Genomic DNA, 27,955 nt, shown 5'->3' with positions numbered 1-27,955 from the left:
ACAGATTATAATAGGTATTCAGCATAACTGAAGAAACAAGTATGGATAACTAGTTTTGGAAGCAGACAAATTTCACCTTTTTATTATCGTCCTAATTTTATATTTATCCCTTAATCTGTTCAATTGTTTTAAAATACCAAGATGGCACTTTAAATAGGAGGATGTGAATTGCCTATCCACTATATTGTTCTTCTGAATGTACCCTAGTGCCAAAAAGAGCAGCATAAATTGAATTTGCTGATGTCATAACACATGTATTATATGGGTTGATTGTGTACGGATTGTTGAGCTAATAAATCAACAGAAAAGTATCTAGATTGTGTGTGTAATTGTGTATTGTATGTTTTCTTTGTTGTTGCAACACATGAAGGCCTGTAGGATGGTCTGTTATCTGGAATACCTGAGGTCTGCTTTCCTGACCATCTATTCCAAAGACGTACCTCCCTTCAAAATAAAAATTACAAAAAAGTTCAGCATTAATTGGAAGTTTATTTCAGAAATTGTGAACCATCAACAGGGACATTAGGCCCCGTATCCATAGGCTGTTCCCTTGTGGCATGTGCCCTTGTTCCGTGTTCACTTAATCCCATGTGAGCTGCCACACAGCCAACAAACCTTTGTTTTGCTTAGGGAACAAACCAAAAGATCGATGACGTCCTATAAACGAAACTAGTTTCGTTTTAGGGGGAGGGGTAAAAATACTCGATTACGTTTGTGCAAAAGCATCGGTCTGAAGAATATGTCATTATTATTATGTCAAAATTTTCAACATTTCATTATTACGTTTCTGGCAGGGAGGGAGGGGGTCGGCTGAGAAACGAAACTAGTTACGTTTATAGGACGTCATCGATCTTTTGGTTTGTTCCCTTAGTGGCCACTAAGCAAAACAAAGGTTTGTTGTCTGTGTGTCAGGTCACATGGGAACAAGTGAACACGGAACAAGGGCACACGCCACAAGGGAACAGCCTATGGATACGAGTCCTTATGCTCGGAAAGGCATGCCTTCAAAATGATGTAAAAGTGGCAATTGATTTATGAAGACTTGCCAAGTCCAAAATACAATTTTATATTTTGAGCATATTATGAGCATACTCTTATCATGTGGTATAATGACTTTCTTTTTACCACTGCTTTTACAGAGTCACATGTCATCGAGCATCACTAAGAAATGCCCACTTCATCGGCTAAAAACAATACCTTTATTCTCTAAATATTAGATAGCTGCAGTTTAATTTTTGGCACTTTACTATAAGTAAATGAGGAAAAGAAAAAATAAAGTTAGATGTGGTTTAACTTGTTCTGTGCATATGGACCTTATGGGGTAAAATACACCACACACATAATGATTCTATCATACAACATTCCACTTTATCATACAATTTATTAGTTAGACTTGACAAGGTATTATACATACATTTGATATCTATTGACAGTTCATATCAGGTTAATTACAAATGATTTCACAAGTGTAAAGACAAATAATTTGCACTTCAATTAGCACATTGTACAAGAGAAATGGGTATTTAATTAATATATTTTGCTACAAACTGCACAATTTATTAATTGTAAAACGAGCATTTTATTAACATCGCTACAAGTTTACATAATTACTTTATGTTATCTGCACATACCAGTATTTTTGTTATAAATATTGCTGCTTTATAAAGAGCACCATTCAGATACACTGGAAGTAAAAATTTCTCCAGGACTATTTTTTGTGTCGGAAGCATATCAACATGTACTACTTTTGTACAGAAAAATATTCTGGATATTAAGGATGACTAATTATTATGTACAGAATATTTGGTGTAGTAATCAGGGGCTATACCATAATAATATACGTCATCCCACCGTCAAAATGGTCCGGGTCATCTGACAAAATCGTTCCGAGTGACGTTGGCGCCTTTATGGTTTCTGCTACCCATATGGTGATGTTACCGTCACTGGTGAGGGTTGTCGGTGGTTCAGGTATATCCGTCATGTTGATATGAAACGTTTTGGTCAGTAAAAGAGACAATGCGATTTCCTGGACTTGGATCTGGATGGATATTGCTGATGTGACTTCATAATCTAAGGGGTGGCGCTCTACGTGGATTCTAGTAGCGATGATGAAGAATGGTGTCCCTAGGGATATCATAGTGTATATCCAGTTTGGGTACCATCGGGATCAAAAACAGATAAATCATCTGAAAACAGAAAAAACTCTCTATGAAAGCTATTATTATTTGTGGTTTACTATTAAAGCTGAATTGATGTGCAATTCACAGTTATAAATTAAGAATACAACAAACAACATGACATGTAGGATATTAAAAAAAAAAAAGCGTAGTGATTTATAGTGCGCTATGCACAGTCACAACGCCTAGACGTTGATCCACAAGCCTCAGCACACTTTACAGGTTGTCGCTGATCACTATGGCCCCACATCATTCCATAAACCATTAAACAACAATTCAGGGACTTTGCTGCTTCAAGAGCGCACACCCTAGACATACCACAAATAACCATCGCAACCAGGATCAGCTCCCGTGTTTCGTGCGGGTTACAACGAGACAAATTAGCAGTGAGTTCCTTGTCCAGGGGAATTTCAAGCTAACTCAATTTATCCACGAGAGCGTACTAGGCACCACCAGGGTTCGAACCCCCTGGCTGAAATTTGATACACTTTTGATACACCACTTTTGATACGTATGAAAAATGTATGAAATAAAAGGCTTTGAATTGGAACCCTCATTTCATACACTTTTATGTATCAAAACTGTATCAAATTAACATTGCATACACATTTTATACATATCAAAAGTCTATCAAATGCCAAGATAATGTATCAAAAAAGTATCAAATGAAATGTATCCTTTCATTTCATACATATTTGATACATAATTATATCAAAAGTGTATCAAATAAGTAACTGTATCAAATCAGGGTTCCAATTTAAACTGTATCAAATTAGCGTTCAAATTTTTATCCTTTCATTTCATACACATTTCATACATAATTTATATCAAAAGTGTATCGAATATGTTACTGTATCAAATGAGGGTTCCAATTTAAACTGTATCAAATTAGCATTGAAATTTTTATCCTTTCATTTCATACACATTTCATTCATAATTTATATCAAAAGTGTATTGAATATGTTACTGTATCAAATCAGGGTTCCAATTTAAACTGTATCAAATTAGCGTTCAAATTTTTATCCTTTCATTTCATACACATTTCATACATAATTTATATCAAAAGTGTATCGAATATGTTACTGTATCAAATGAGGGTTCCAATTTAAACTGTATCAAATTAGCATTGAAATTTTTATCCTTTCATTTCATACACATTTCATTCATAATTTATATCAAAAGTGTATTGAATATGTTACTGTATCAAATCAGGGTTCCAATTTAAACTGTATCAAATTAGCGTTCAAATTTTTATCCTTTCATTTCATACACATTTCATACATCATTTATATCAAAAGTGTATCGAATATGTTACTGTATCAAATGAGGGTTCCAATTTAAACTGTATCAAATTAGCATTGAAATTTTTATCCTTTCATTTCATACACATTTCATACATAATTTATATCAAAAGTGTATCGAATATGTTACTGTATCAAATGAGGGTTCCAATTTAAACTGTATCAAATTTTCGTTGAAATTTTTATCCTTTCATTTCATACACATTTCATACATAATTTATATCAAAAGTGTATCAAATGAGGGTTCCAATTTAAACTGTATCAAATTAGCGTTGAAATTTTTATCCTTTCATTTCATACACATTTCATACATAATTTATATCAAAAGTGTATCGAATATGTTACTGTATCAAATCAGGGTTCCAATTTAAACTGTATCAAATTAGAGTTCAAATTTTTATCCTTTCATTTCATACACATTTCATACATAATTTATATCAAAAGTGTATCGAATATGTTACTGTATCAAATGAGGGTTCCAATTTAAACTGTATCAAATTTATGTTCAAATTTTATCCTTTCATTTAGTACACATTTCATACATAATTTATATCAAAAGTGTATCGAATATGTTACTGTATCAAATGAGGGTTCCAATTTAAACTGTATCAAATTTGCGTTCAAATTTTTATCCTTTCATTTCATACATATTTCATACATAATTATATCAAAAGTGTATGAAATATGTAACTGTATCAAATCAGCGTTCCAATTTAAACTATCAAATTAACATTCAAATTTTTATCCTTTCATTTCATACACATTTCATACATAATTTATATCAAAAGTGTATCGAATATGTTACGGTATCAAATAAGGGTTCCAATTTAAACTGTATCAAATTTGCGATCAAATTTTTATCCTTTCATTTCATACACATTTCATACATCATTTATATCAAAAGTGTATAGAATATGTTACTGTATCAAATGAGGGTTCCAATTTAAACTGTATCAAATTTATGTTCAAATTTTATCCTTTCATTTCATACACATTTCATACATAATTTATATCAAAAGTGTATCGAATATGTTACTGTATCAAATGAGGGTTCCAATTTAAACTGTATCAAATTTGTATTCAAATTTTTATCCTTTCATTTCATACATATTTCAAACATAATTATATCAAAAGTGTATGAAATATGTAACTGTATCAAATCAGCGTTCCAATTTAAACTGTATCAAATTAGCGTTCAAATTTTATCCTTTCATTTCATACACATTTCATACATAATTATATCAAAAGTGTATGAAATATGTAACTGTATCAAATCAGGGTTCCAATTTAAACTGTATCAAATTAGCGTTGAAATTTTTATCCTTTCATTTCATACACATTTCATACATAATTTATATCAAAAGTGTATCGAATATGTTACTGTATCAAATCAGGGTTCCAATTTAAACTGTATCAAATTAGCGTTCAAATTTTTATCCTTTCATTTCATACACATTTCATACATAATTTATATCAAAAGTGTATCGAATATGTTACTGTATCAAATGAGGGTTCCAATTTAAACTGTATCAAATTAGCATTGAAATTTTTATCCTTTCATTTCATACACATTTCATACATAATTATATCAAAAGTGTATGAAATATCTAACTGTATCAAATCAGCGTTCCAATTTAAACTGTATCAAATTAGCGTTCAAATTTTATCCTTTCATTTCATACACATTTCATACATAATTATATCAAAAGTGTATGAAATATGTAACTGTATCAAATCAGGGTTCCAATTTAAACTGTATCAAATTAGCGTTGAAATTTTTATCCTTTCATTTCATACACATTTCATACATAATTTATATCAAAAGTGTATCGAATATGTTACTGTATCAAATCAGCGTTCCAATTTAAACTGTATCAAATTTTCGTTGAAATTTTTATCCTTTCATTTCATACACATTTCATACATAATTTATATCAAAAGTGTATTGAATATGTTACTGTATCAAATGAGGGTTCCAATTTAAACTGTATCAAATTAGCGTTGAAATTTTTATCCTTTCATTTCATACACATTTCATACATAATTTATATCAAAAGTGTATCGAATATGTCACTGTATCAAATCAGCATTCCAATTCTAATGCTGGCCAGCTGGACCGCCCTATTTTTGATACATGCCATTTGATACACCTTTGATATAGTTTTTGATACACTTTTGATACAGTTTTGATACACTTTTGATAGTTTTTTGATACACTTTTGATAGTTTTTGATACACTTTGATACAGTTTTTATACACTTTTGATACAGTTTTATACACTTTTGATACAGTTTTGATACACTTTTGATACAGTTTTTTATACACTTTTGATACAGTTTTTCAAATTTCAAAATTGGTCCAATCAAGCTCAAATTCAACAAGAATTATCCGTACATGATCTAAACATATTTGCAAACATTAATGACCCCAAAGTGAAGGGGTCAAAGGTCAAATTTTGAAATTAGTCTAATCAAGCTCAAATTCAACACTGCCCTCTACTGCTAATGCTGACCTCTAGCAGTTTCCCCCATCACGGAGCAGCGCAATGCACTTTCCCCTATCAACGTTCAAAATTACAACGCAATAGGATAAATGTGTGAGAAAGTCTTGCAAAAAAGAAGCAAAACCCAACCAAAATGGAACATACATACATCAGAAGGCCTGCTTGGAATGCAGTGCTTGTCACTGAAGTTGTTACCCTCAATAAAGAGACAAAAAGGCTACCAATAACATCTACTATACAGGCATGTGCTATATTCATGCTTAATACATATACATTGAGGCCCTATATATAATATATAGTAAGCTTACCTTATCAGAACAAAGTCAGATATTTCCTCTTTAATCACAGTCCCTGATTACAACTACATTGTAACCTAATGTGCAGTCTACAAGCATGTTTGTATCGTCATCATGATAAATAAAACACCATAATTTGCTCTAAAATACAGTACATTTCCAAATGCAAATCCTGGTGTTAACTGCATACATGCCACATGGGCAAATTTGAAAATGATGAGTCATTATCTAGACATGTGATCAGTTATTGATACAGTTTTGATACACTACAAAAGGTCAGTTTATGAAAGCCCAATTTGATACACTTTTGATATACCTCTAGCCACCCAAAATAAACTAAGTCCAATTTAATACGCTTTTGATACACTAAAAAACAGGCAAAGTCCAATTTAATACACTTTTGATACACTGTATGCAGCCAGAATTTGACTAAGTCCAATTTGATACACTTTTGATATACCTCTAGACACCAAAAATTAACTAAGTTCAATTTGATACACTTTACATACACTAAAAACAGGCAAAGTCCAATTTAATACACTTTTGATACACTGTATGCAGCCAGAATTTGACTAAGTCCAATTTGATACACTTTTGATATACATCTAGCACCAAAAGTTCACTTTGATACACTTTACATACACTGAAAAACTGCAAAGTTCAATTTGATACACTTTTGATACACCACAAGCATGGCCAAAATTAACTAAGTTCAAATTTGATACACTTTTGATACATTTTTGATACAGTTAGGTGGTATTTGATACAGTTTTGATACCTTATATTTTCAGTTGATACATTTTCAATACACCCTTTGTATATCAAAACTGTATTAAATTGCTGTTTGATACAGTTTTAATACACTTTGATACACTTTTGATACACTTCTTGCTGTATAGAATTTCTGCTTGGGCCTGCAACCTCTCGCACCATATTCGAACTTGACTAACTCGAGCTAACTTGACTGCTTAAAGAACATAAAGAATACAAATATGATCAAAAGGCCGAACTCCCTCCCTGCTGAATTTATACTTGATCGCTTTGGCAGAAAAGCGATTCTCACACATGCTGAATGTTTACTTCAGTTTTCAATACAAATTGCCGAGGCGACGTGTGTTGAAGAAATCTCAACTTTCGAGCGATATCACTTGACACCTGAATGCATCAACCAATCATTTCCAACTAATTGGATCTATTATTTTGCTAATTAATTTACCTTTCTCAATTATTAACTTTTGGTGTGGAAATAATTCAAAGCAATAATTATTGACAGCAATGGATGCTCTAAAAATGTATTCTGTGGCATTCAGAACATTATTTTAATTCAATGTTGTCTGCAATCGCTATATCACTGTGATAGGTATAAATGCAAAAACGACAAGCGATGCATTGCAAAATTCAGCGATTGCCCATCACTTTCCAAAAGCGGTGCATCGCAATTGCTTGGTGATTGAGTATAAATTCAGCTTTACAAATTTAAATAACGATATGTGACACACTCCATAGGGCTATTCCAGTTGAAATACACACTACCCTGTGGTAGATTTTGGAAATATCTTCCACAGGGGAGTATTTTATTTCAAATGTAATTGATCAGAGTTAATCATTTTGAAACCCATAATCCCCCTGTATTACGGCTTTACCTCTATCTTCTGGAATGAGTATTTCCAATGGAAGTAACCGGATTGTCTTTTCTACCTGAAACCTATACTCCCTCTATGGACTGATTTAGCTAAATCTTCCACAGAGGTAGTATGGCTGTACCCGGGGCTGTACCTATATCTTCCACCACAAATGGAGTGAGTTTTTCAAATGTTACCCAGCTGTCTATTCTAATGAAAACTCATACTCCCTCTGTGGCAGACTTCAGCTGAACCTTCCACAGGGGTAGTGTATTGTGTACTTTAAATGGAATAGCTCTTCTATGCAGTCTTACCTAGCTATTATAGTATTGACTGAGCTTCTTCTACTACAGTTGAGGTTATCATCATGTCTTGAGGAACCTCGTCTACATCTAAGATGAAACCATCACCTAGAGGGGAATAATGGTAGAATACAAAATAATGAAGTAATTCACTGATAATACACCTGTCTAAAACACCCTAAAATTCAGCAACATTTTTGAAGTTGCATATGTACCTCATGTATTTTTGCAAAGGACCAAAATAATGTGTTTATCAACCAACAAGGACAGGCACATATAAAAGGTCAAAATTTTCAATTGATCGTGGGCTTTTCATCCTAGCTACATACACTTTAAGTACATCTAGGCCTATCATTAGATTTATAAAGTTGAATTACTTCAAGGACTGTTAAATATCAAAAATATCAATTTTCAATCATTTACCATAAAATGTGTATCATATTGTGAATTTCAGAAGGACATTCTTCGTATTCAGAATGCAATTTGATATGTCTGAAGAACTATCATGTCCGACAAAAATTACTGTGCAAACGTCCATACTCCAGCCCTTAAGCACATTAATTACACTGAATGAAAATGAAACAACTTTGACTACAGTGTAACCTATTATGAGCCCATATTTACATTTTTAACCCTCTCCAAGCGGGTGTTGATTTGCAGATGACAACTTTCAAATTTTGTTTTAAAAATTCAGAAATTTCAGAAATGTAAATTGTCATGACCATATTTGGAATCGGTATGAAAAATGCATCAAAATGAGTACAAACAAGCCTGGTATTGGTTCAGTGGTTCTCACAATTTACTAATATATAAAAAAAGAAGCGGCTGATTTTATCCATATGTTTAAAAACCATTAAATTTGTAATACTTAATTTAGAGTTTTTTCTGTGAACAACAACAGTATACGTTCTGTGCATTGAGAATGTTTATAATCCCTTCTCGCAAAACAGGCACAGTCACTTCATGACATCAATTTTTTTCTAGGCCAAATCTGTCTCGTTCGAAGGAACTCATCGCTTCAGTTGGTTTTTGCGGAATATCAATTTTAAATGTCTTATTTTCTCAAAAAAGGAGTCATTTTCAATGTCCTCATAATATTAGCTTGCCAATGATATGATGTTGTTTTTGCAATAGACCTGCTCTTTGAATGCATTTTTAGGCTGTTTACAGTCAATTGCACATCTTAACGGGCCGATCCCCAGTTGCAGTAACATCCACGGTAGACCATGCAATATATCAACAGATGGTTTCCTTTGTTTATAAATTTTTAGAGCATTTCGAATTATGGATGATGATGGCAATAATTCGTTAGATTTGCAAGAATTCATGAAATTTCTTCCTGATTTCGGAGTTGAAGTTAATCCAGATGAAGCCAAGGTTATGTTTCAGGCATTAGACAAGGATGGCAGTGGTACCATTGACTTAAACGAATTCTTGTTAGGCTTAAGGGTAAGTAGTATTAGATTTAACATTTCATAATAATAGTATAGACCCTGGGTGTAGTCATCAGAGCGGCCTTCAGGGGGCTTTGGTGACTGATGACAACAAATGACAATAATGACTTTGGCATATTAATGGGAGGGGGAAGTTTTCACCTCTGCTGACTCAAAATATCAGGCGCATATTGAACCAAATTCATAATTTGTATTTCTACTCATGTTTTACACTACATTTAAAGACCCATTCAGTGATCCCAGCGCAAGTGTAAAAAAATTAAAATTGTTTATAAATTGCTTAAAAGTGAAGGATATGTCATTCAAATTGTCATTTGGTATTTTTGAAATGACAAATTTGGCAAAAAACGAAGAAAACAGCAGTACTGACGAAGTTGAAGCCCCATTCAAATACATGTAGCTAATTTAGATACTGTCAGTATCAAAATTACAGATTCGTGTAAAATGTCTTATTTTGTCTTAATAGATGGGTTTTGGCTGAACCACTTGCAGGCTATGTTAGCACATCTATGACAATGACAAAGGTACCAAAATCTGAATTTTGATGATTTTTACGATCATCCGGATGTGCAAATCACTGAATGGGCCTTTAACCTAATTTTTGACAATTTTGGCATTAAAATGGCAAATTTGTGCATGCTTAGCATGCACTTGTCCTGGTATTGCGAATGATTTTGGAAATTGCGCTCTATATACCACTGCAAACATTGAATGATTAGATTTCTAAACACTTTCTATATATTTTCAGCCACCAATGTCTGAATCACGAATGCATATCCTTGACAAAGCATTTGAGAAATTTGACAAGAATGGTGATGGTGTTGTCACTGTAGAAGACCTACAAGACTTAAACAATCTTAGGCAACACCCGAAATATAAAGATGGGACATGGACTGAAGAAGAAGTGTTTGAAAACTACTTGGCAACTTTTGATTCGACACCAGACGATCCAGATGGAAAGGTAACATACTTAGGGGCTTTAAAGGGGGATGGCCCGATATCATGCCATGCTGATGACCCGCACTCCCCACCTATGGCATTTTATGCCGGTATTTCAATCATTTTAATGGGAGCCAGAAATAGTGGATGTGCTAGTAGGGGAGGACAAAGTTGCACTCCTACCAGAGATGCTTCACATCATACCAAACTATGTGATAACAGTTGAGTCAGATAGAGTGGCTTTTGGAGGGAATACTAGTAAGTCATCAAAGTTTAGGTCACTAGGATCAAAATGGCTATTAGTGGCACAAATGTAACATGACCAAATCGAGGTCAAAGATCATACAAAGGTCATTATGGCCGAAAATCTGATTTCATATTTTCATGTGATTTTCCCTAAAAAATGCTACTCCTTCCATCTCCAAAGTATCAACCTCCTAATTTTTTTGTTGTTGCTATTTTTAAGTTTTTATCATGGTGAAAACATTATTTGTTAGACAAAGTCTTTTGTGGCAGTCAGCCAGCTCCAGCCAAAAACCATATCTAAAACCCTGAACTGTAACATGGCCTGGCTTACGGTCATGCACTTTGTGCACAGATTGGCTCTAGTTTATCTTTGTTTTGAATTGAGTTACTAATTTTCACTAATTTCCCATTGTTTTTCAGATCACACATGAAGAGTTTGTCAATTTCTATACAAGCCTGCAAATTGAAAATGATGCTTATTTCAATCAACTGATTAGAAATAGATGGAAAATACAGTAGGCACCAGCAGTGATCCCAGCAAAAGTGCGACAAATTTGAAACAAAAAAGTAGCAATAGCTTTAATGAAAAAGACAAGTTAATAAAATTGTCATTTGATAATTTTACCATATGAAAAAATTGGCAAAATGAAGAAAATGGCAGTGTTGATAATAGACTATGCCATAGTTGATTTTTGATAAATAAAAGCATGTTTTTAATGCATGATGAAAGCATTCAGTTGGACTCGAAATTATACTGATATTTATTACATCAAAATACTAGTACAAAATTGTTATGAAAAAGTTTATATAATTATATTAGTGACAGTATAAGTAAAGTGTACGTAGGCTTTATTATTGAATGCAACATATCATAATGTCATAATTGTATTGGCACTTCAATACTGAACAATTCTGATTTTAGAATCTGCCAGTTTATTAATCGCGAAATTCCAGGTTAAAAATGGACTATGAACTTTCAATTTTAAGCGGATTTTGAGCGGGCAAAGTCCCCAACACTCACACTGTCAATCATACTTGTTTATCAATCAAATTTAACCACAAGCAAATACAAGGCAGCTCATGCACTCACAGGCGCGTTCATGCAATTACACAACACAAAGGCCGCATACTTGTGTACCATGTAGTTATTAATGGTAATGACAGGTACCCGGAGGATTTAAACCATAACGAGATTTTTGGGCTGTCGCAAGCCAGATCCATTTAAAGATGCATTACAGATCATGGCCAATTTTAGTAGGCCAGATTTCCGACAATCTTATCCATAGAAGCTCATAGACAACCGTGTAAAAGCAATTAAACCGCAATCCAAAGTCAGTACTCCACTTGGGAAGCTAACAAACAGAGGGAGTAGGGTGACTGAAAAGATCAGATGTGAAAATCTATCAATTGTGCACACATTAATTAAATCAGAGTTTTAAGCTTAAATACAATATCCAGTGAATGCACAAAGGGCAAGTGGACTACGGGGTAGTCTATGTTGATAAATGAGAAGCTCCATTCAATTACTGTATAGTGAGATATTTTTGCTGGGTTAATTTTTCGTAATTTTATCAATTCTGGACAGTATAGTGGGTGTTAAAAAGCATTTCTTATAATGTATATTTACATTAAGGGGCTGTGCAATAATTATGAGCCCTGGGGAGGGTAAAATTGGGCGGCAATCAATTTTTGGCCAGCCAAGAGGGGGGCAAGGGATTTTTGGCACACGTTCATTGGGGGGCCTTTTAAATAAAATGCTCTAAAAAGGCTCAGGAAAACAGTACGGAAACGCTTTAATATGCAAATTTTCCCACTCGCTGCGCTCGCAACATATACCTAGACCATTTAAGGTTTGAAAATTGGGATCCCAAAAAGTTGGCATGTGCAGGGGGCAAAGATTTTTGGCGGGCCAAGAGGGGGGCAAGCAGTTTTGGAGGGCCATTCGAAATTTTACCCCCGCCTCATAATTATTGCACAGCCCTAAGTACTATATCTATGTGTATTAAATATTTTCACAGGGTAAAAATTGTGTAGCTGCCTGTTCAACCATGAAAAGCTCAAAAATGAAACCCCCGCGAAAAATTCCTGCTATACAGTACATGTAGCTACAAGTACAACTATCGATCCGTACAGACAGAATCCTCAACATTGTCCAAAATGTGACCTCTTACCCTTATTTAAAACGATAATATGTGATTTGCTCAACAGCGACACCCTCAATTTTTCTTGAATTTCGCCCAAATGGTGTACTAATTAAAATACCATGTGAAAGACTAAAGGTCCGTTCATACTACGCTGCAATTGCTTTGCAGTGCGTTGCCGATATATTGATTACTTTTTGCCGCAGCTGAACGTAACTCATCTCATTTCCAAGTTAAAATGTATTGCGATACCATAATGCAGTATTTTGCAGTACAATGCGGTGTGGCAACGCACCGCAAAGCAATTACAGTGTAGTATGAGCGAACATTACGCCTGAAGTGCTTTTTATATTAAATCCGGAGATCTACAGTTTTATTTTAAGTTCGAATGATGGTTAACATGTTTCATGCATGTCAGCTTATGTGTACATGTATTATTGAATCAGTGACTTATAAACTGTGTGCATTATTATCTCTATTCATCTTACGTCTTATTTATACATCCCAGCTGTATAAAGCTCTGCTCAATAGTACATGTAATACGATCGGTCAGCTAATATACGCATTGTAGGCGCTGGAATGAAATAGCAATTTTCTTTGTTAAACTTTATTTGTTTGGCTCGAAATTAAAAGGGGACAATGTGATCAGTGAAAACTAAAATTTTAAATAGGTATCTATTAATACCCTAAAATAGCCTGCACGATTTTAAACATTTACCAGGGGTTACATTTGCACACCAAGGTCTGCCGGCAAGGTCATATCCAAACTTACATCATCTAGCTCCTCATGATAAACCTGGCCAGAGGCATGCAAGCACTTCATCCGCTGCATGCATTCCTGACTGGACAGCTCCACTCATGTACCCACGCCATATTGATGCTGATTCTGTGCCAGCCCAATGGACTCTATAAGGAAGACAGTAAAATAGTACAGAAGGGTATTATTTTGAACAATTTACTGACAGTAGAATGAAATGATGATTATAATTACATTCATCATTGTTTTAAAATAAAAGTATATACTGTATTTACTCTATTAAATGTCAGGTTGCAATTTCAAAAAGGGGGCATTTATTGGAAGTGAATTTTCAAGGAATAACATAACTGCCAGAATTCGCAAAATATGACTTCCGGGTTGAAATTCTGACATGGCTGCGACCATACAGGATGCACATATTATTGGAAAAACTACCAAATTAGATCTGTTAGTGCATTTTTATGGAAGAATGTGATTTATTTAGTTAAATATATGAATATTCTAATTCTACTATACTAGGCGGTTACCCGTATTTTGCGGTTCTCGGCTGTCATAGTTATTGGCTTTTGCAGATCTCAAAATTGTTGACCATGGATGACCTAACAAACACAAACCTGGGCTTCCTTGGCCAAAGTTACACCCACCGACCAAGTTTTAGCTCCATGAGCAATTTGAAATCTTTGTTTTTTGACCTATGACCTCTCAACCGTAGGTCTGACAAAAAGGTCACAATGGAACTTTTGTTTGTTAGTCCAATTTCCACATACCCACCAAGTATGAGCTCCATAGGCAATTTGAAATTTTTACCTTTTGACCTTTGACCTCTTAAGCGTAGGTCTGAAGAAAAGATCACCGTGGAATCTTTTGTTTGTTAGTCCAAGGTCCACCCACCCACCAACTTTGAGTTCCAGAGGGGAACTTGGAGATGTTGACGTGTCTTGACCTATGACCTCTTAACCGTGGGTCTGACGAAAAGATCACCGTGGAAACTTTTGTTTGTTAGTCCAAGGTCCACCCACCCACCAAGTTTGAGCTCCATAGGATTAATTTGAAATTGTGACCTTTCTTGACCTATGACCTCTTAACCGTGGGTATGACGAAAAAGGTCACCGTGGAAACTTTTGTTTGTTAGTCCAAGGTCCACCCACCCACCAAGTTTGAGCTCCATAGGGGCAATTTGAAATTTTTACCTTTCTTGACCTATGACCTCTATGACGAAAAGGTCACCATGGAAACTTTTGTTTGTTAGTCCAAGGTCCACCCACCCACCAAGATTGAGCTCCATAGGAGCAATTTGAATTGTTACCTTTCTTGACCTATGACCTCTTAACCGTGGGTCTGACAAAAAAGGTCACCGTGGAAATTTTATTTGTTATTCCAAGTTCCATCCACCGACCAAGTTTGAGCTTCATAGGGGCAGTTTGAAATTTTTACCTTTCTTGACCTTTGACCTCTTAACCGTTGGTCTGACAAAAGGTCACCGTGGAAACTTTTGTTTGATAGTCCAAGGTCAACACAATGGCATGGCTAGATTTGCCATTTAAAGTATTTGAAATTAGACTTCAATTGAACTTGACCCCGTCCTTGACCTTTGACCTTAAAAAATATAAACTCGTTCTTCCTCATACCAAGCTGCACCCACCCACCGAGTTTGAGCCCTGTGCGACCTACGACGGCCTCACATTAGCAGTCACAGACAAACAGAGGCGGAGACAGAGAATAGCGTATTATTATTGTTTGTTAGTCCAAGGTCCACCCACCCACCAAGTTTGAGGTCCATAGGAGCAATTTGAAATTGTTACCTTTCTTGACCTATGACCTCTTAACCGTAGGTATGACGAAAAGGTCACCGTGGAAACTTTTGTTTGTTAGTCCAAGTTCCATCCACCCACCAAGTTTGAGGTCCATAGGAGCAATTTGAATTTGTTACCTTTCTTGACCTATGACCTCTTAACCGTGGGTATGATGAAAAGGTCACCGTGGAAACTTTTGCTTGTTAGTCAAGGTCCACCCACCCACCAAGTTTGAGCTCCATAGGGGCAATTTGAAATTTTACCTTTCTTGACCTATGACCTCTTAACCGTAGGTCTGACAAAAAGGTCATTGTGGAAACTTTTATTTGTTATTCCAAGTTCCATCCACCCACCAAGTTTGAGCTTCATAGGGGCAGTTTGAAATTTTTACCTTTCTTGACCTTTGACCTCTTAACCGTTGGTCTGACGAAAAGGTCACTGTGGAAACTTTTGTTTGATAGTCCAAGGTCAACACAATGGCATGGTTAGATTGGCCATTTAAAGTATTTGAAATTAGACTTCAATTGAACTTGACCCCGTCCTTGACCTTTGACCTTAAAAAATATAAACTTGTTCTTCCTCATACCAAGCTGCACCCACCCACCAAGTTTGAGCCCCGTATCACCTACGGTGGCCTCACATTAGCAGTCACAGACAGACAGACAGACAGAGAGACAGAGAATAGCGTATTATTATATAGATTGTGGTGATGAAATGGATGAAAAGTAACTGAGAAATGTAAGTTAGAACCATTGTATGGTTCCTTACCCCAGTCCTTTGACATCTTGCTACTAGGTACTTGCCTATCAAATGGCCGTGTCAATCCTTCATAGAAAGCTACAACGCATTCACCTATCAAATGGATGAGTCAATCCATCGTAGAAATAAGATATAGAACCTGGTGTCATCACATTCACAGGACATCCACCCTTGTATAGTTCCTTGCCCCAGTCCTGTGACATCTAGCTACTAGGCACTCACGTATCAAATGGCTGTGTCAATCCATCGTAGAAATAAGATATAGCACCTGGTGTCATCACATTCACAGGACATCCACCATTGTATGGTTCCTTAATTTTACCCCAGTCCTGTGACATCTAGCTACTAGGCACTCACCTATCAAATGGCTGTGTCAATCCATCATAGAAATAAGATATAGCACCTGGTGTCATCACATTCACAGGACATCCACCATTGTATGGTTCCATACCCCAGTCCTGTGACATCTAGCTACTAGGCACTCACCTATCAAATGGCTGTGTCAATCCATCATAGAAATAAGATATAGCACCTGGTGTCATCACATTCACAGGACATCCACCATTGTATGGTTCCTTACCCCAGTCCTGTGACATCTAGCTACTTGGCACTCACCTATCAAATGGCTGTGTCAATCCATCATAGAAATAAGATATAGAACCTGGTGTCATCACATTCACAGGACATCCACCATTGTATGGTTCCTTACTCCTGTCCTGTGACATCTAGATACTAGGCACTCACCTATCAAATGGCTGTGTCAATCCATCGTAGAAATAAGATATAGCACCTGGTATCATCACATTCACAGGACATCCACCATTGTATGGTTCCTTACCCCAGTCCTGTGACATCTAGCTACTAGGTACTCACCTATCAAATGGCTGTGTAAATCCATCATAGAAATAAGATATAGCACCTGGTGTCATCACATTCATAGGACATCCACCATTGTATGGTTCCTTACCCCAGTCCTGTGACATCTAGCTACTAGGCACTCGCCTATCAAATGGCTGAGTCAATCCATCATAGAAATAAGATATAGAACCTGGTGTCATCACATTCACAGGACATCCACCATTGTATGGTTCCTTACCCCAGTCCTGTGACATCTAGCTACTAGGCACTCGCCTATCAAATGGCTGAGTCAATCCATCATAGAAATAAGATATAGCACCTGGTGTCATCACATTCACAGGACATCCACCATTGTATGGTTCCTTACCCCAGTCCTGTGACATCTAGCTACTAGGCACTCACCTATCAAATGGCTGTGTCAATCCATCATAGAAATAAGATATAGCACCTGGTGTCATCACATTCACAGGACATCCACCATTGTATGGTTCCTTACCCCAGTCCTGTGACATCTAGCTACTAGGCACTCACCTATCAAATGGTTGTGTCAATCCATCATAGAAATAAGATATAGAACCTGGTGTCATCACATTCACAGGACATCCACCATTGTATGGTTCCTTACTCCAGTCCTGTGACATCTAGATACTAGGCACTCACCTATCAAATGGCTGTGTCAATCCATCATAGAAATAAGATATAGAACCTGGTGTCATCACATTCACAGGACATCCACCATTGTATGGTTCCTTACTCCTGTCCTGTGACATCTAGATACTAGGCACTCACCTATCAAATGGCTGTGTCAATCCATCATAGAAATAAGATATAGAACCTGGTGTCATCACATTCACAGGACATCCACCATTGTATGGTTCCTTACTCCTGTCCTGTGACATCTAGATACTAGGCACTCACCTATCAAATGGCTGTGTCAATCCATCATAGAAATAGGATATAGCACCTGGTATCATCACATTCACAGGACATCCACCATTGTATGGTTCCTTACCCCAGTCCTGTGACATCTAGCTACTAGGCATTCACCTATCAAATGGCTGAGTCAATCCATCATAGAAATAAGATATAGCACCTGGTGTCATCACATTCACAGGACATCCACCATTGTATGGTTCCTTACCCCAGTCCTGTGACATCTAGATACTAGGCACTCACCTATCAAATGGTTGTGTCAATCCATCATAGAAATAAGATATAGCACCTGGTGTCATCACATTCACAGGACATCCACCATTGTATGGTTCCTTACCCCAGTCCTGTGACATCTAGCTACTAGGTACTCACCTATCAAATGGTTGTGTCAATCCATCATAGAAATAAGATATAGAACCTGGTGTCATCACATTCACAGGACATCCACCATTGAATGGTTCCTTGCCCCAGTCCTGTGACATCTAGATACTAGGCACTCACCTATCAAATGGTTGTGTCAATCCATCATAGAAATAAGATATAGAACCTGGTGTCATCACATTCACAGGACATCCACCATTGTATGGTTCCTTACTCCAGTCCTGTGACATCTAGATACTAGGCACTCACCTATCAAATGGCTGTGTCAATCCATCATAGAAATAAGATATAGAACCTGGTGTCATCACATTCACAGGACATCCACCATTGTATGGTTCCTTACTCCAGTCCTGTGACATCTAGATACTAGGCACTCACCTATCAAATGGCTGTGTCAATCCATCATAGAAATAAGATATAGCACCTGGTGTCATCACATTCACAGGACATCCACCATTGTATGGTTCCTTACTCCAGTCCTGTGACATCTAGATACTAGGCACTTACCTATCAAATGGCTGTGTCAATCCATCATAGAAATAAGATATAGAACCTGGTGTCATCACATTCACAGGACATCCACCATTGTATGGTTCCTTACTCCAGTCCTGTGACATCTAGATACTAGGCACTCACCTATCAAATGGCTGTGTCAATCCATCATAGAAATAAGATATAGCAGCTGGTGTCATCACATTCACAGGACATCCACCATTGTATGGTTCCTTAATTTTACCCCAGTCCTGTGACATTTAGCTACTAGGTACTCACCTATTAAATGGCTGAGTCAATCCATCATTGAAATAAGATAAAGCACCGGGAGTCATCACATTCACAGGATATCCACCATTGTATGGTTTCTTACCCCAGTCCTGTAACAAATCAAATACAGGTATGGTCAAGCAGGGCGATAACATGAACATGAACAGAGACAAGGAACAATATAAACTTGATCATCCCATGCACAAGCCCTGCATGGTGAAGTGCATTGGACGAATTAACATTCAGCGCAGGTGCGTTATTGTGTCCAATCTCTCGAGCAACAAGAGCTAACAAGGGATCTGCATTAAATAAGCTACTTCATATCATACGTAACAAAGAATTTCTGCAATTTCTACTAATTTTATGGGCCCCAAACAAACAAAATACTAAAAATGTCTGAAAATTTGACCAATACCAATGCAGCCACCTTCAAGATCCTGCAACACACGAACACACAGCATGAAGCACATACTATGCAGGATCTAGTGTAATAATACAATATGTATGCACTCAGCATATTTTTCTTATGGATTTTTTGACTGTGCATGGCTATATGGTTCTAAGAGTGTATGAATTTCTGATATAAATTGGCTATGGTTGGTTAATGTGTTTAATAGACATGCACTCATTTCATACAGAGTTCTAGGAGTTATGAATGTCTGATATAAATTGGCTATGGTTAATGTGTTTAATAGCCATATGCACTAGTTTCATACAGAGTTCTAGGAATGTATGAATGTCTGATATAAATTCGCTATAGTTAATGTGTTTAATAGCTATGCACTAATTTCATACACGAGTCCATTATATTGCTACACTCAATTATTTTGTTTACACTAATATAAGCTATTACAGTTACAAGTGAGTGCATGCCTTCACCATTTTTTGCCTATTTTGAATACATGTATCCTGCAGTGTACTCTTACAAACCACTGAACTATCCAAGTTGTTTTTATTCTTCAAAAGAAAACTTTCAAATGCAGATTCATTTGTTAAGTGTACATGTGCTTCATTGCAACTGATCACAGAAGAGTGAGGCAGAATCAACTGGCTCCACTACTTTCAACTCTACTTTGTATGAAAATGGAGAATTCTTCAGAAATTTCACCTGATGATCAGATTTCAACCGCAATTGCAACTTTTCATGGAACATATCTTGTACTAACAACTATTGTTACATTTGTGGTGAATGTTACAGCATTGTTGATCTTACCACACACAAAAGCTGTACCAAAACACACTCGTCTGTTTTCATATCGATATCTTTGGCAAACCTTGGAAATGGTATCCCTTTTGCTATGGCCATCTATCCATTTTTTACTGGACATTCTCTTGGACTACCTGTGTGTCAATTCATGACATCTGCTGTTCTCACTATGTGCTTAATTGCTTCTCTGACTTTTCTCCTAGCCCTGAACATAGATAGGTATATTGCAATCACAAAACCATTGAAATATCCCTTGATTGTGACAACCAGAAGGATACGCTATGCCACTGGGATCATTTGGCTTCTGGCAGTGTCTATAGGTGTGGCGAATCACATAAGAATACCATCCTCATCTTTTAAATCATATCTTGGATTTTGTGTGCAGGGTTACCTGGGGCGTATCAAAGAAATACTGATTTTCACCCCATTTATTGTACCATCTTTGGTGATGATACTTGTTTACATCCATCTACTGAGTATCACTCATTCTCATATTAAGACCATTAAACGAAGGGAGCAACAACAACAACATCAACACAGTTGTCATTATACGATGGTTGAAATGAGAAACATTGGTACATTCCTGCTAATTACAATAGTTAATCTGCTTGTGTGGATGCCATTCTTTGTCAGTTACATTGTGTATGATTTCAAGGAGATGACTATACCACCTCATATCCTGATCATTATGCTATGGTGTGCTGTATCTGGGAACTGGTTGAACATGACAATTTTAATGGGCACAAATGCCAAATGTAGACAAGAAATATGGAATGTTTTGACTGGTAAATGCTGTAATAGATCCTGAATATTATTGCCAGTCATACTCTCTGTGATGTGCACCCAATATTAAGGTCTGTGTGGTTCCTCAGACCCAGGCCAAGACCCACTATCTTTTATCCGTCACCCCTCAAGACCCCATATTTTTCCTATTTTTAATAACCCCCATTCTTTAACAAAATCCTCGCTGGCAAATGACGCCTTTTAAACACAATTTCTCTAATTCTCCCTGAAGGCTGACAGACTTCCAATATTGAGCACCCCCTTCTAAAAAAACAATCTATTTTTCACACAATCATTATGTCCTTAAAAGACTGTACTTTTCACACAATTTTGCACCTAGTGAAAGACCCCAATATTGAAAGTTGCAGCCACACATACACATGCGTGTCAGTTGAGTGCCTGCCCAGGATACTCTGCGCATCATTGCACAATTATTATAGACAAGTGCGCCATACATTCTATGATATTTTTTGACACAGAGAACAGCCTAGCTCCTCTTTTGTTATTATGTAGAGCGCAACCATCAACACGTACATTTCAAAATGCATAACGAAGGTTAGTTCCCAATAGATACACAAGTTCTGTGGGACATAGAAATAGATTATTTGCGTAGTAAATAAAATATTAAATCCCTTTCTGGCGCGTTTGTGTATAAATGATATGTCATGTGATTTTAGAGTCTTGTAACATGTTGTCAGAATGAAGCCATAGACATTTTGAATGCAGCCAAACATTTTGTAAGCCTCTAACACAAAGATGCAGATTTGGTAATATAAGCATATTTATTATTAACTGTCAATCTTAATTATATATACAAAATGCATGTATGATTTTGACTGATTAGTAATATGCTATTTACTACAGAACCTGTTTTGTTATTTGGCTTTACTGAATCCGACTCGCTGGGTTTGAATGTATCACACTCTTGTCCTAGGCCTACTTCTCTTTGGGCTTGTATTTAAAGGAAAAAGAATGAACAATAAAACAAAACAATGCAATGTATGCGTGTGGTAGAAGAGAATCCTGTATTGTGCATCTTGATTCATAATCCATAAACCTTATGACTAATAATATAAGATTTGCTAATATGTTGTGAAACTTAATACATATCTCAAACTTAACCCTACCATCCCATGTGCTTTTTGGTAAAAGGGATAAAAAAATAGAAATAGTTTTCTCCGGTGTGAGCCTGAGACGAATATGCGCTGAATCACAGACCCCTCAGGTTTTTAACATATGTCTGGAGATAGCACGCCATTAACGTGTACCTTGGCCTGCCAAGGTTTTCAAGCATATAGTTGGGATGATTACAAAATTGGATCATGTTGGACACTCACGCTTGAAGTTGCTTTGTGCATTGAGAGCTATTGAGGTTTTTAATGTTGGCAGGGTTACGGTTATTATCTCAACAGTGAACTTATTTACCCACCATACTTAGTTTTATATTAAATTTTCAACTGATCTATCCAAAATTTCACTATAACATGCTGATCGTGATTTTAATTTAGGAAAGCATTATAGTCCATGCAGGAGAGAATTAAAATTGGTAATTTCATTTCAGATTTGAAGCAATAGGCCTACCAATTACCGTAATAAAATATATGGCTTAAATGGTAGTGGTAAACAAGAAAGAATATGGCCAATAAATATTAAACCTAATTGCTTGCATGAAACTTTGCCTGCCCATCATTATAAATCAATAGCTCCCAATCAAAGCGCCTTGGTTTAATTCTGTCTATACTACTACTACTAGCTACTCGGCCAGTAATTATTATTGCTGAATTAATTTTGCATTAACACTTGCAAACGAAATTATTAGTTCTCAGTTTTTATACATCTTGGAATTTTCGTAGATGCTTTCACACCAAAGTTTTGCACAGATCATTTTGAATTTTTTGCAAATCAAAGTGAGTATAACAAGCAAATTATATGAGAATTGAAGCTTTAACTTTATGGTGTCTGAACAGCAAAATAATGTTCAGATGAATGGATTAACTACTTATTGATGAAAACAGAAAGAAAACAGAAGAAACCATGGAAAACGCTTCAGAAATTGCAGATGACAATCAGCCGTCACCTATTTTTGTGACAGTGAATGGAATTTTACTCATCTTCACAACAGCTATGATACTTGTGGTAAATGGCACTGCATTATTGATACTACCAAAAACAAAAGCTGTCCCAGATCATGCTCGACTGTTTTTCATGTCTATATCTGTAGCAAACCTTGGAAATGTTACACCAGTAGCTTTAGCTATATATCCGTATTTTGCTGGATATTATCCCTTTGGAAAAATTGTGTGTCGGATCATGTCAACTGCAGCTTTCATGGCATTTTTCTTTGCATCTATGAATTCACTGGTAGGTTTGAACATTAACCAATACATAGCAATTACAAAACCACTTAGGTATCCAGTTATAGTGACCACTCGAAAGATAAGGTATGCAAATGCTATCATTTGGACCACAGCTATTATTTTGGGGATTACTTCTTATCTATTAAGTCCAGAGACAAAATTCATTCCATTTCTTGGATTTTGTGGAATGAGCTTCAAAGCATCATTTAATACAATAACTATACTGGTTTGTATTCCATTCTGCATCCCAACTCTAATAATGACATTCATCTATATTCATCTTTTGCACATCACACATACTCAACTCAAAGCCATCAAAAAGAGGCAGCATCAATTCACAGGAATGACAACTAATCAGGTCAAAGGTCAATATTCATCACTTTGGATTGACTTGAGAAACACTGCCACTTTCTTTACAATCACGCTGCTGAATTTTCTTGTATGGGTGCCATTTTCTGTAGCCATTAATTTATACGGCTCTAAGCAGATGGATATACCACCTAATCAACACATCATCATTTTTTGGATTGTTGAAGCTTGGAATTGGTTGAGTATAGTGGTTTTGATGAGTACAAATGCCAAATTTAGACAAGAAATGTGGACTCTTTTGACAGGCAAGGGACGATCATCAGTTATATAACAACCTTAAATGGCTTATTTGTGGTATAGAAAAGAATGGACATACTATGTACACTCAAAATAACAATTTATAAAACGTAATTATATCACTCATAATTCTACAGACAGCTCATTGATGATGTGATCAAGCAAAATCAGTCAGAAGTCAGAAATTCTAGTTTGCATGCAGATATGGAGGAGAATTATAACATAAGGTGGAGGTGCCCTATTTAACATTAGCTTTTTTGGACATCTAATTATTTCAATGATTTTCACCCAAGTAAGTCGAGTGGAAAATAAAGAAAATAATTAAATATCCAAAGCTAGGCTAAATAGGGCGCTTCCTCCTTATGAAATGTGCCAGTATTTCTTATGCACCAGAATTCCTTTGCATTCGTGAACTTTGAATAAGTTTCTAATGATAGATGAGAGAAATATCAGTGAGCAAATTCCTACTTTTAGAATATCAAAATATGGAATCTCAAAGCGACGAAAAGGAAGACCCACAAAAAGATGGACATATTGCATCAAGACAGACTCCTCAACCATTAACTTGATATTCCTGGTGGAAGCTGGAAGACCGGGCTGGAAGACTAGCAAAACAGAGAACAATCTGGCAAAGCATCATCATGACACAGATGGCAAGGCAGAGTGATCCACCTTAGGTCAAGGTTGTCAAATATAGTGAACCAAAATGACATTATTTAATTATTTAAGTGAGTAATCCAAATTCTTACTACTTGCTCCATGATTGAAGTAGTTTTTAAACACACCAATGGACTTCTTAGTTGCTGATACTCATTCTGAAGGAAATCCAACTATCACACTGATGATAATCAATATTATTATCCTGATAGATGAAACTAATAAATTCTGAACATTTTTCATTTCCTCACGGAAATATTAATGGAAATAATTTCTTTGAGCTTAATCAAACTTGTATTATATAGAACAAACTGTTAAAGTTACTTACTCTCAGTCCACATAAGCCTTCTTGTATACACAGCTTCTCTTGGATCGTCATTTTTAGCATCCTAGCCACCTATTAGTATTTAAAATTGAAAATATTAATCAAACAAAAAAGGTATGTAAAATGTTATAACAACAGTGATGAAAAACTAAGGAGGTTATAATAAACATGACACTAATACGGTGCCGCTGCCTTATGGATTGTTGTCAATTGTGTCTGAGAAAAATCCTGGGAATATCTCAATTAGACAAAATAAGAAACTCAACCACCTGTCAATCGCTAACCACACCATCCTAAATAGAGTAACTCGGAATCGGATGTGGTTCAGACCAATGCATTGAACACATCCATAATATATGGCAAATGATTAGAATTTAGATGTTTTGATATATTTGATATTTAACAGTCCTCAAAGTAAACTTTATAAATCGAATGATATGTACTTAAAGTGTATGTAGCTGGAATGAAAAGCCAATGATCAATTGAAATTCTGACCTTTTGTATTGAAGATATATTTTCCCCCCAAAACACCAAATAAATGTAGGTCTTTTGGGGGGAAAAATGGCTGGTCGATTTCTGTCCGATGTAGATGGAGCTGGCCAGCACGGTAAGAGTTGACTGGGATACTTTGCCCCCTGCCCCCCTTCCTGGCTGCTTGATAAATGATACGCTACTGATTGTGACCCGATATTGAACTATGATGCGGGCATTCCCCATTATATTAATCAAATATGATTAACAGACTTTTACGAAGTTTTCACTTTCATCCTGAGGTTTTTTACCACGATTGACCGAGAAAGGGGAAAGAGTTATAAACAGCGATGCCCCCGGCCCTGGAGAGGGCAATTATTAGTCAAATATTCTCACAAAATGAATGTTTGACCAATTGATTGATTACAATTGCATTTTACTGGGAGAGAAACTCCTAGGCCTAGACTACACTTTCTCACATAAGCATAGAGCCTGCAACATCAGCTACCCCACCCCTTGTCAAGCATGTCAAGGGGATATACCCTCTCCTGTCCTATGTCCTGTGATTTACACCTAACTGTATATATGTATATATGAAAGAGGGCAGGGAATAGAGATGAGAGTAGGCCTAAGCCTAAAAGAAGGAGATAATTATCACATTTATTTGATGGTAAGAGGGAGAGAAAGTGGAGGGAGAGAGAAGGAGATGATTGAGAAGGGCAATATAGCAATACAGACTACAAAATAAGTTATTGTCCTTGAGCTATACACAGCGCTCATGGAGGTTACTAATATTTACGATTGGAACAACACACTTTGTGGTCAATTGTAAATTATTACTGACCTCTATTTGCGTTTGCAATTTACAAAAATAAAATATTTGGATTGGATAGCATGTATCAAGTTTATTCATGAGGTATATGTTACCCAACATGAGCTTCTGCATCCATTGATGCAAAAACACTGGACTGGAACATTTTTGCAAGGTTAGGGCTCATTTGAGGCCTTCACAAATGCTAAAGGTTTTTGTGCTTATAATTATGATGGTTTGAATGATGTCATCAATTGGACCATGTGTAATACTTGCGCTTCAAGTTGCTTTGTGCATTGAGGTATTTTATGTTTGGTCATGTTATAGTTAATACATATCTCAATGTGAACTTATTCACCAACCATAGGTTAGTTTCATATCAAAATCTCACATAATCAATAATTCCACTATCAAATCCTTGTCGTGATTTCAATTTAGGGAAGCATTATAGTACATATTAAATTGCCAATTTCATTTCAGATTTGAAATAATACCAATCAATCAAATATATGGCTCAAATAGTACCTACAAGAAAGAATATGGCCAATAAATATTAAGCCTAATTACTTGCATGAAACTTTGCCTAGCCTGCCAATCATTAATCAATAACTCCCAATCCAAGCTCTTTATTCCAACTCTGCATTGCTTGAGTACTAGAACTACATATACTAGCTATTTGGCAAATATTTTTGCATCAACACATGTAAACACATAATTATTGGTTTTCAGTTTTTATACATATACATGCATCTTGGACTTTCCCCTAGATGCCCTCACACCAAAGAAATATTTGCAGAGATCATCTGAAAATTTTCAGATCAGCAGACTAAGTTACTTACTGATGGAAATATGGAAAATGTTTCAGAAATTGCAGATGACAATCAGCCGTCACCTAGTTTTGCAACTGTGCATGGAATTTCCCTCTTCTTCACAACAGCTATGATACTTGTGGTAAATGGTACTGCTTTATTGATACTACCAAAAACAAAAGCCATACCAAATCATGCTCGACTGTTTTTCATGTCTATATCTGTAGCAAACCTTGGAAATGGTATACCAGTAGCTTTAGCTATATATCCCTATTTTGCTGGATATTATCCATTTGGAAAAGTTTTGTGTCGGATCGTGTCACCTGCAGCTTTGATGACATTTTATTTTGCATCTATGAATTCACTGCTAGGTTTGAACATTGACCAACACATAGCAATTACAAAACCACTCAGGTATCCGGTTATAGTGACCACTCGAAGAATAAGGTATGCAAATGCTATCATTTGGATCACAGCTATTGTTTTGGGGATTACTTCTTATCTATTAGGTCCAGAGACAAAATTCATTCCATTTCTTGGATTGTGTGGAATAGAACTCAAAGTAGCATTTAATACAAATATGCTGGTTTACATTCCTTTCTGCACCCCAACTCTAATAATGACATTCATCTACATGCATCTTTTGCACATCAGTCATACTCAACTCAAAGCCATTAAAAGAGACAGCATCAATTCACAGGGATG

General features: G+C 36.0%; 1 protein-coding gene and 1 long non-coding RNA gene across 2 annotated transcripts; one reads left to right on the top strand and one right to left on the bottom strand.

Moving 5' to 3' along the window:
• Positions 1–8,101: 8,101 nt before the first annotated feature.
• Positions 8,102–16,750, bottom strand: LOC140166716 (uncharacterized). The gene is made up of 3 exons (XR_011860896.1): positions 16,648–16,750; positions 13,754–13,887; positions 8,102–8,309 (listed from the first exon to the last, which is right to left on the bottom strand). It is a non-coding gene; the product is annotated as an uncharacterized lncRNA (long non-coding RNA).
• LOC140166705 (calcyphosin-like protein) lies at positions 9,477–12,726 on the top strand. The gene is made up of 3 exons (XM_072190208.1): positions 9,477–9,650; positions 10,404–10,616; positions 11,261–12,726. Exons 1-3 carry the CDS (start codon positions 9,486–9,488, stop codon positions 11,357–11,359), a joined length of 477 nt encoding a protein of 158 aa, XP_072046309.1. The 5' UTR covers positions 9,477–9,485; the 3' UTR covers positions 11,360–12,726.
• Positions 16,751–27,955: the final 11,205 nt, after the last annotated feature.

This window comes from Amphiura filiformis, chromosome 1 (genome assembly GCF_039555335.1).
Source record: "Amphiura filiformis chromosome 1, Afil_fr2py, whole genome shotgun sequence".
Lineage (NCBI taxonomy): Eukaryota > Metazoa > Echinodermata > Ophiuroidea > Amphilepidida > Amphiuridae > Amphiura > Amphiura filiformis.
Note: the sequence above shows the minus strand (reverse complement) of the source record. Positions and strands in the feature narration are given on the sequence as shown.